The 10,120-nt window shown below is 35.5% G+C and overlaps 2 protein-coding genes across 3 annotated transcripts in view; both read left to right on the top strand.

Annotated features, from left to right (window-relative positions):
- Positions 1-359: 359 nt before the first annotated feature.
- Positions 360-3,279, top strand: LOC111496370 (enhancer of rudimentary homolog). Its single transcript, XM_023146792.1, has 4 exons — positions 360-485; positions 1,259-1,352; positions 2,232-2,352; positions 2,917-3,279. Exons 1-4 carry the CDS (start codon positions 483-485, stop codon positions 3,005-3,007), a joined length of 309 nt encoding a protein of 102 aa, XP_023002560.1. The 5' UTR covers positions 360-482; the 3' UTR covers positions 3,008-3,279.
- Positions 3,280-4,740: 1,461 nt separating this feature from the next.
- LOC111496133 (protein RRC1-like) overlaps positions 4,741-10,120 on the top strand; it is a 21,211-nt gene continuing 15,831 nt past the window's right edge. The window contains exons 1-4 of one of the 2 annotated variants that reach the window (XM_023146438.1): positions 4,741-4,954; positions 5,520-5,608; positions 5,690-5,825; positions 5,991-6,036. In XM_023146438.1, the coding sequence (XP_023002206.1) occupies positions 5,534-5,608; positions 5,690-5,825; positions 5,991-6,036 (257 nt within the window). In that variant the 5' untranslated portion in view covers positions 4,741-4,954; positions 5,520-5,533. Of the gene's footprint in view, positions 4,955-5,519; positions 5,609-5,689; positions 5,826-5,990; positions 6,037-10,120 lie in introns of those variants that run through there. The other variant, XM_023146439.1, reaches the window with a different exon arrangement.

Here is a 10,120-nt window from a genome sequence, read left to right on the forward strand (position 1 = left end):
TTAAAAAATTAAGGTAGAAATTAATATATATTAATGTAAATCATTTATAAATTAATTAATTTAATGCCTTCAAGGTTAATAATAATTATTAATATTTTATTAGTAATTTATCACAACTATATAATAATTTATTTTAAAATAATTGTTAAGATAGATTATTAAATAAACTAAAAATTTTAAAATTGAAGGCGTGCAATATATTTATTTAAATTGATTATTAAAAAATAATTAATTTAAAATACCATTGTTAAAAAGACATTTAAATATTATTTATTTATTATATGAAATTAGATGATTTTTTTAATGGTGAAAAATTAGGGATTCTTTGGAATCTTCGTTACGGTCATCGATTGACCGAGTTGCGATGGTTAATTCTACGCGCTACTCATTGACGGTCGTTGTTATTGCCTTCGCTCTCGCGCGCGCTCTCTCTCTCTCTCACTCCCACACACCCTGTGAGCTGAGGTTCACTTCCGCTTCCAATGGTGATTTTTACAAGCTTTTGACGTCTTTCTTTCTCGTTTACTATTTGCTTCAGCGTTTTTCATTCCTTAATTTCACGCTTCCGAGACGAATTTGCAGTCTCGACTTATTTCAATCGTGTTAGGGTTTCTATATCGATCTGAAAGTCGTCACGATTTATGAGATTTTTGAAGTATTCCTCGTGTTACTATGTTTTATCTATTCAATGAACTTATCAATTAGTCACTTTAACTGTGTATTCATCGTCTGGTTAGTCTTCTACCGACAAAAGTTTAAGGGATAGGGATTTTTGAGTGATCATAAGGTACACACTGAAAACGATACAGTTTCATATATTTTGGTAATGTTGTGCAAATAATGATTGTTTTTGAACTTGATATCTTTAAACTGAAAAAGTGGAATGATTACTTGGCGCTTTGGCATATGTTTGATGTAAAGAATGTTATATTGTGTGTTGTATTGAAATATTGATGATTGTTCTTGCTTAAGTTTAAATTACAGCGAAACATGAACACAGCGATGATGGTTCTTGATTCCCGTCTTAACAAGGTCTTTTCATTACCTAATATGAACATGAATTTCTGGTTTTGTTTGTAGAGATATCATGAACCTCATGTTGATCCTGAAAAACTTCTTTAATCTTTTGTAGTTCTAAGTTTTAAGTTCTTCCCTTCGTGTTTTAATTTTAGACAAGTCAGTGATTTTCTGATGAGTTACATCCACATTTCTTGTTTAATTTGTAACCAATTATATTCTTCATCACTTTCTCATTCAGGCCAACAAGCATACCATCCTTCTTATGCAAACATCTCACAACAGATCAACTAGGACTTTTATGGATTATGATTCAATAAGTCAATCTATGGACGGTATGATTTATCATTGTATTAAAGTTTATTTATCACCTACTTTTGTCGTCGGTAGGAAGTTTAATCACCTGTCGAACTGATCAAAAGATCTTAATACTGTCGAGGTAAAGAAAATGCAGGGTGTGGGAATAAATAATTGAAGGTTTTGGCTTCTAAAAAGCTGATGTAGAAAGTAGAATATCATTATATGATTTTGAAGGCTTGCCATACCTTTCATCGACTGGTTGGTTAGTTTCAATAAGATATTTATATTTTAAAAAGCTTTGCAAGTTTATTGATTAGTAAGAGTTGAAATAGTTTCGTGTGATGACATCCAAAGGATAATTTGAACTTATAACGTATGAGGCTTTTATCTCATCTGCGTGTCTTGTGATGGTTAGGACCTTTTCATGCATGTTTAGATTATACACCTTTCAATCTATATTCACTTAACTTTGGAGTTCAAACTTTGAACTTCAAAAGCTAATATTAAATTCATCCACCTATGTGAGATCCCACATTGGTTGGGGAGGAGAATGAAACACCCTTTATAAGGATGTGGAAACTTCTCTCTAGCAGACCCATTTTTAAAGACCTTGAGGGGAAGCCCGAAAGGGAAAGCCCAAACATGACAATATCTGCTAGTGGTGGGCTTGGGCCGTTACAACCTATCTTTAATGATGGTATGCAAAATTATATAGAAGTCGAAGTTATACCGCTAGAGCATCATGAGAGGCCTGGGTGTCGTTTTACCTGTTATTTCTAATAACTCAAACTCATCATCTTCTTAAATGTTAGTATCACGGCTGCTAGATTGCCTGCTTATAATCTAATCGGTGTAACCCTTTCTTTTTAAAAATTTTAAATTAATTTTCTGTTATACCTTTTGATATGGTACAGGTATATGTGGTCTGTACGAAAGGAAACTTAAGGACTTAAATCCGGCCATCAGAAATATCACTTATGACATTGCGGATCTCTACAATTTTATCGATGGCCTCACTGATATGAGCGCACTAGTGTATGCTGCCTTCACTTTATCACTCTTTTCCCCTTCTCCCCTACTCAAGAATAAAAATCGAACTTTTCGGGCTGTTGGAAGAACAACAGTTTTGCTCACAATCTTCAAAATGTTCTTTCTTTTATATAATTTTTTCTGTAGGAATCATGAGTTGTTTAGTTTTACCCTATAGAAATCCTCTTATTCTGATGTTGGTTTTTACTTGTTCTTCTTTCAACTTAATCGAAAAGTAATTACAACAAAAATACTATTAGGACATAGTCATATATTCATCACTAGGGTCCACGCTTGCATTGTCATTAAAACAGATTAAACAGGAATGTCAAAAGATATTTGGTAGAACAAAGAACTTGTGCGTCCAAGAGTTATTTTTGGTCTTAATCACTGATGAACTGAATGTAGGCACTTGGTAGTTTAGATGGCCTTAAATGGAAGGAGTCATGTTTTATTGCACATGCATCGATCAATAAGCGTTATAGGCTAACTCGTGAATCGATATTCTCTAAAGCATGTTGATCTATCTATGTTGGTTTCGAAGTTACAATATCTGATTTGATTTCACAGATTCGAGCATTCAATTCAGGGATATTTGCCTTATGATCGTCAGTGGATTAAACAAAAGATCTTTCAACATCTGAAGAAACTAGCACATTGAGACAGTTATAGACTACTGCATTTGTTCTCAACGACATTCTAAACTTCTGCATCATATGATGGAGTTAAAAAGGAACTTGTATGAAGAGTAAAAATTTATCTCGTCTTATCTGCCCTTGTTACGATCCCGGGTTTGCTATTACATGGGAATCCATACCTCCTATGCACGCATCTGTATCTAGAAAATATTTGTCCTGTTTTTCCCATCTTTTACTGAAAGTATCTGTTATGATCCATGAGGTTGTTGGCTGTTGCAGGGTGCAAAGTTTTTTTACCATCTTTGCAGGTTTCTATGGTTTTGGGAAGATGCAGAACCTTGATTGATCCTCCTCGCAGTCTAGTTAGTAGGAAAATCATTTGATATCATATAACATGATGTGGTTTTTACTTGAAGAATTTTACCATTTTCTTTCTTTTCTGAATTGTTCTTTAGAAGCAGTTCATAGAATAAAACTAAACAAAACAAAAGGATTATAAAGTTTAATTTGTTGGCTTATCTTAAATATTTTCCTTTTACATTCAGCTGAAATAAACAAAATTTTATAAGGGTAAATATGCTTACAAATTTAATTGGTAGCTTCTTCGGGCTTTTTCCGAGAGGTTTTCACATCTTTGTAAAGATGTTTCCGTTCTCCTCCTAACTGACGTGGGATCTCATAATCCAATTCCTTCAAGTCTGTACTCATTTCTCTCTCAAATCTGGGATCTTTTGGCATTCATTCCTCTCTCCAATCGATATGAGATTCTCGAATTCTCTTGACATTCATGCTTTCTCTCCAATCGATATGGGATCGTATAGTCCACCCCTTTTGGGGCCTAACAAGTGTCTCTGCTGTCCCTCATTTCTCTCTCCAATTGGGGTAGAACCTCACAATTTGCCCCCTCTTTGGAGCCTAGCATCCTTGCTGCCACCGACATGTGTCCGGCTCTGATATCATTTGTAATAACTCAAGTCCACCGTTAGCAGATATTGTCATTCTTTAGTTTTTCTTCAAGGTTTTTAAGACGTGTCTGCTAGGAAGAAGTTTTCACACGCTTGAATGCTTCGTTACCCTCTCCAACCGATGTAGAATGTCACACTAAAGTTGAAATCATATCACAAAAAACATTGAAGGTGTATCAACATAAAACATTTTTTGGTCTTTTACTTAGATTAAACTCTAAGCCTTGCCATATGAAATTTCAAGTTGTCTAGTTTATAATAATAATAATAATAATAATCCATGAGACGAGAGTCATGAATATCGTCATTATTATTCCTTAGAAGGGAAAAACAATACTTAATCAGTATTATTATTCACTTTACATATGCCTACTCAATATTTAATTCCGTCATAATTCAACTAATTAAAAATATTCAATTGATCAACTAAATTAAAAAAAATAAAAGACTTAAATGTATCTTTAATTTAAAATTAAAATAAATACGATGAGAGCATATAGACAAAAATGAAAGCATGCAAGTAAATCTAATATTAACTTTTTTACAAGAAATTTGAACCTCCGACCTTTTTCACGTCATTTATTATTTTTTTATTAGTTTATTTATTATTTATTTTTTTAAAAATTAATGTTTATTGAGCATCCTGGCAACAAAAACATAGAAGTGCCAAACAAAGATGAATTAAAAAAAAGAAAATGATGGTCAATGACAGTGTCACGTAATTTGTGTCCGTATAAAATGGTGAAAAACTGGGTGACAGACCAATGAGAGACGTACCGTCACTCTACAACTTCTAACCAGCGGTAACATTAGTTATTTTTCCCGGGTTGCTCTGCTTCTGCTCCTGCACTGAAACTTTAATCTGATTCTTTCCTTTTTCCCTCCGCCCCGCCCTCCTCTCGTTACCGCGCCACCGTGCCCACCGGAAACATCTTCTAACCTCCTCAGCTCATCCTTTCACACTGACGGAACCCTAGCTCTGATTTCCTCGTTTCCATTCCCGTTGTAAGTTGTCTTGATTCTGTCTGTTGGACCAATTGGACTGTGTGCTTCGTTGCGTAATCCACCTCCTTTTTTGGTGTTTTTTCAAGCTAGCTGGTTTTCGTGTCGGTGTTTAGCTTTCTTGGATGTTTCCGTCTCTGGTTTATGGTTCGAGTATTGGTTTATGTTTGATTTTCAATTTGTCAATCTTAGGTTGCGGATTTTGATGGTTCTGTTTTCGATTAGTGTGATTTTTGAGGTGAACGCGCTTTGCTGCTGTTTGTTTATGGTTCACTGACTGAAAACCAAGACCGTGTCTTTCTAGGAAAGTTGAGTTATAAAGGGATGAAATGTGTTTGGCTTTGGTCGTCTTAGTTTGTGCTCCGTTGTGAAATTTCGTGGCTACTTTGTTTTGAGGCTAAAAGTTGTAAGAGCGTTAATCGAAGCATGTTTTTCTATTCTGAGCTTTGTTAGTTTGCAATTCCACTTTCTTAGTTGTCTGGATAGTTATATTCAGTGATTTATGAATTAAGGTTCGAGTTTTGACTATGGTTTTTCGATTGCCCTGACGTTTATGAATGCTGTCTAGAAATTGATGCAAACATGAGTTCATTTTCCATCACTCGGAAAAAGACTCCTTTCCAGAAACACAGAGAGGAGGAAGAGGCAAAGAAGAAGGTATTTGGTCTAAACTTTCTTAGTGGATTCCACTATTTGAGTTTTATTGACTAGTCATAGTAATTTTATCTCGTTTTGTAGAGAGAGGAGGATGAAACTGCTCGATTGTATGCGGAATTCGTGGAGTCATTTCAAGGAGATAATGCGCCTGGGTCTAAGACTTTTGTTCGTGGAGGAACTATTAACCCCAATGAGAAATTGAAGAGCGAATCTGAGGGTTAGTGCCACCACAAGTCTTTTCAATGCACCTGTTAATTACTGATAAAGCTTTTAAATTCATAATTCTGTTTATATCAGCAATGTGGATAAATAGATAGTTTTCTATTATTTTGGGGACACATTAATAAAAGTCTGGGCCTTTTTATTTATTCACGGATGGCAGGTGAAAAGTCCAAAGATGGGGTATCTGTTCCAAAGAAGGGAAGTAGGTAAAGAAATGCTTTTGATTAACAATATTCTTGCTATTTTGATGAGGCAAAATCTGTTGGAATTTTATAATCTTTAATGCGACAATGATAATGAGGTTACACAGAATAGACGATAATAGATACAACTAGAGGACACTTCCCTGATGTTTTTTAGTTATGCAACTAAGCGCATTTTCAATATCCTTACTATTTCAACTATGGGAAAGAACTAGAGAACCATCATGACATGTCATTGCCCTGAAAGTTCTTTTTCCCTTTTCGTACTATGATCGTGTGTTGCAGTGAATTACACAAATTCTTGCTAGTCAGTGGTGAATTCAGATTCTTAAGTTCAGCTAGCTCCTGTAATAGATAGTACCTTTTGATTTAAAAATTGCTACCTATTTTCCTATTACATATATTCATATTTCTGAGTGCAACAGTTGGTCTAGCATTGCAATCTTGGTATTTTTCTTCCTGACGAACACACGCTCATGTACACTCAAATAAAAAGGAAAAAGAAGATCATTGTACTCTCTTTTATTGTTTAAGTTCAATGCATGTGTACTTTTCTGCAGATTTTACCCTAGCGCATAGCCAATCCTTGCGATATAAGGCTAAATAGAATCAGTGTAGTTTTGGCTGCTACTATTAGCATGAGTTCTGAAAAGGGATCTATAATTGTAAAATTTAGATAGTTTTTCTGTAACTATATATATTTGGAATTATTTTATTCTGAGAGTTGGAAATTACTGTCTTATAAAGAGGTTTTGTACTCCTACTTTTTCTCAAGGATAATTCAAATTTCAATGCAAGTATTTGCCACTGCACCACATGCTTATTCGTAAGGATTTTTAAATTGTTCTAAGAATAGAGGGGTTTAAATTCATTTTATGTAATTAAGGATTTGAGGATCATTTGATATTAAAATGAAGACCAAATCTTTTCATCTAACATAGACTAGAAATTGAAATCAACACCTGAAAATTCATCGCGATAGGAAGGACTATTGTAATCTCCATTAGACTTTTGTAAATTTCATTAAATGAAAAGAGACTAATGCTCAAATGATACAAACTCCCATAAGGAAGTGAAACAAGAACAAAGAAGGACAAAGGAAAAATAAAAGCATTCCAACATATGCCTGTATTCTGTAATGGGGAAGAAGCTGTCAGATACCAAGATAACGATCTCATTGAGAAAACACCAGAAAGTCTTAAAAGAAAAGACTGAGGAGTACCAAGACCCAGTCAAGATCATGCAAAATGTCCAACAAGCCAAAACATTCAAAACTACACCCCATCAAGCTGCACCAAGCTTTGAGCCAGAAGAAAATAACATCTAGAAATCAAATTGACGAAGTGCACTAATTCCTTTTGCACGTGACTCCTTGAAAAAACCTTCAGCCCCAATAAAGGAAGCCTTGGTCTATTAAAAACCAATCTACAAACTTCACAACGAATCATGGCTTGTAAAGAACTGCAAGTGGCCTTTTTTCTTCTTGCACTATAACCCTGGCTTCTCTAGATAAGTGGATTTTAATTCGCAAAAATTGGGGAAATATGCCAACTTTGTTACCCATCATTTCATATATAAAGGACATTTCTTCTGATGTAAAGATACCAGTGTTGTTACTTCTCTATTTGGCAGCTTTGACATTACAAAACTCTAGCGGAAGCTTGTCATAATAGCCCATATTAACTCCCTGATTTATTGAGATCCTCACCATGCCAGGCCTTTTCTCCTTCTTTGGCATGATAAAATCTCAGAGTTCCAAAAGAAGGGTAAAATTTTCTACGGGAGCACTCCCATGGCAGAAAAGAATAAATGAAAATTCATATCTTGGCCATCCACGTCCCAAAAAATATTGAGAAGGATACAGTACTGTTGATGGACATCTTCGTTGAATTCTTTATGCCGTATTGAGACTTTTAAGCTACAAAATTCACACAAACACTTTTAATCTTTTGGATTTAGCTTCCCATATTGTAGAGCATAAATTCCTCCATAGAAACTTTTTGTTATCATTTAACTTAAAGATTGTAGACCACCTTCCGAGCGAGCTCACGTAGCCAAGTTGTCAAGCAAGCAGCTTTACGCACAGGGCCCAATGAGGTAGGTGGTCAAGATCAAATGTAGCAAAGCTGTCATTGGTTAGGTTGAGTTCACCGCCTAGCTAAAGTCACCAATCATTTTTTGAGATAACTCAGGACAATGGTTGTTGTTGGAAAGGTGAACCCATTGGCATAGAGCCACATCTAGTGGTCTTGGCATATTCATCCCCTAGTACAGCTATGATTATTGCAATTCTCTTGCATATAGCATATTCAATGTGCCTTTGGACTAAAGATAAACCTTACCAACTTATTTGTTTTAGACATTTATGTGGAAGGAGAAAGAGCCAAAGGGTGGTGAAATTTTTAGGATATGCGCCTAGCAGGCCATCACATGATCAGTGATACATTTGATAGTGTTATTACCTTCTTAGCTCTCTCACAGTGTAAATTGAATGTCCCCTTTCATAATTATAGTTTATCTACGCTCTCAACCAATTGGAAAAGTTTTTTGTAATCCTTTGGATAGGGTTTTCTTTTGGGGAATAGCATGTTGGCCTGGTTTACATGACTTTCTATAACTTGGGGCTTCTTTCCCAACTCTTTTTGTAAATTTCATCTCATCAATGGTATCTTTGTTTTTTAAAGAAGGAACCTATGTCGGGTGGGTTTACAGACTTTGGAAGTGAGTGTTGTGCAAATTTGTCAGATTTCTTTATGATAGTGCATACTGGATCAATGGGGCCCGGTTGCGGCATGGCAACAAAGGGGAGAGGGGAGTTTTGGGCTTTTAGGGACCTCAGGGGTCAAAAAAAAAAAAAAAAAAGGTTTTCACCCCTGGTTATTATGTGGCTCAACGCTTAAAGGAAGGGGAAAAGTGCATATTTTTGGGTGTGTGATCTAGAAGGAACACGACTTTGAAGGGATAGATAGAAAATGGGAGAAATGGAATGTCCTTCCTTCTTTTCACCAAGAAAGGGAATTCATTTGCAGTATAGATTGGCAAATGAAGAAGCTAATATAGTGCTTTACCCCCTTAAAAATATGAAAACAACTGCACTATCTCCAAACAAGGTCCAGGCTATTTAACTTGTCTCAAAAGATGATCTCATTTCCAGCAAACAAACTCAGACAAGTCAAATGGAATAATTCAAGATGGAGAAGCCTCTTGGTAAACCCTAGTGGTGGAATTTCTTTTAAAATGGGGAAAGCTTGATTTACTAAGGTGAAATGAACAAAACAAGTACTTCAGGTTCATCTTTGAAAGGATTGTTTAGGAAGTTATTACTTTGAAGAACAAATGATGGTTGTTGAGACCCTTTATTGAGTTGGAAGTCCTTGAGACAATTAAGGACTTGAGAGGCTCAAAATATCTGAGCCCAAAGGGTTCACGTGATTTCTTCAAAATATTTTGGAACATCCTTAAAATAGAGATAAAGAAAATATTCAAACTCTAGGTTTTGATTTTCATAATGATGGGCCGAGAGGTTGTGTAAAGCTTCTGATAGGGCTTATACAAGTAATTCCTGTCACCCCCTTTCTTTTTGTTGTTGTGACAGACACATACCGAGTGGATTTGCTAGGCTAAAGCTTGTATTCAATTTTTTTTTTCCTTACGGCTTTTGCTATGGGAAGTTCAAACTTTAATATCAACCTCCTGCAGTTTCCTAATGATATAGTTTTATTCCAAGGGGAAAATGGTTGCAATGACCTTTTCAAAGCTTTGAAGTGAAGTTGAGTATGGAAATAGTTGAAGTGAAGCTTCGATGGGCAATTGGCTATTGTTGTATTTTGGGGGCTGTTTTGATGAAAAAAATCCTTGATGTGTTTCATTTTGAGATATGGCTATGGATAGAAGCTGAAGGAGGTTGGATGAACAAAAGAACGGTTTCTTGCTAAAAGTGGCACATATTGGTCTCGATAATCTATTGGCTCGCAGCAGTGCCCTACTGAATTGACTTTCCCATTTCCCTTTTGGAAATTGACTCCCCATGAGGTGATAAAGTGCACTTATGGTGTGTGTGTGTGTGGTGGTGGTGGTAGTGGGTGGG

This window comes from Cucurbita maxima, unplaced genomic scaffold (assembly GCF_002738345.1).
Source record: "Cucurbita maxima cultivar Rimu unplaced genomic scaffold, Cmax_1.0 Cma_Scf00022, whole genome shotgun sequence".
Classification (NCBI taxonomy): Eukaryota; Viridiplantae; Streptophyta; class Magnoliopsida; order Cucurbitales; family Cucurbitaceae; genus Cucurbita; species Cucurbita maxima.

What these genes read in the sequence shown, in the direction of transcription:
- LOC111496370 (XM_023146792.1), top strand. An exon ending in AATAAGTCAATCTATGGACG is followed by an intron (nt 1,353 to 2,231) that starts GTATGATTTATC and finishes GATATGGTACAG; the next exon opens with GTATATGTGGTCTGTACGAA. An exon ending in ACTGATATGAGCGCACTAGT is followed by an intron (nt 2,353 to 2,916) that starts GTATGCTGCCTT and finishes TTGATTTCACAG; the next exon opens with ATTCGAGCATTCAATTCAGG.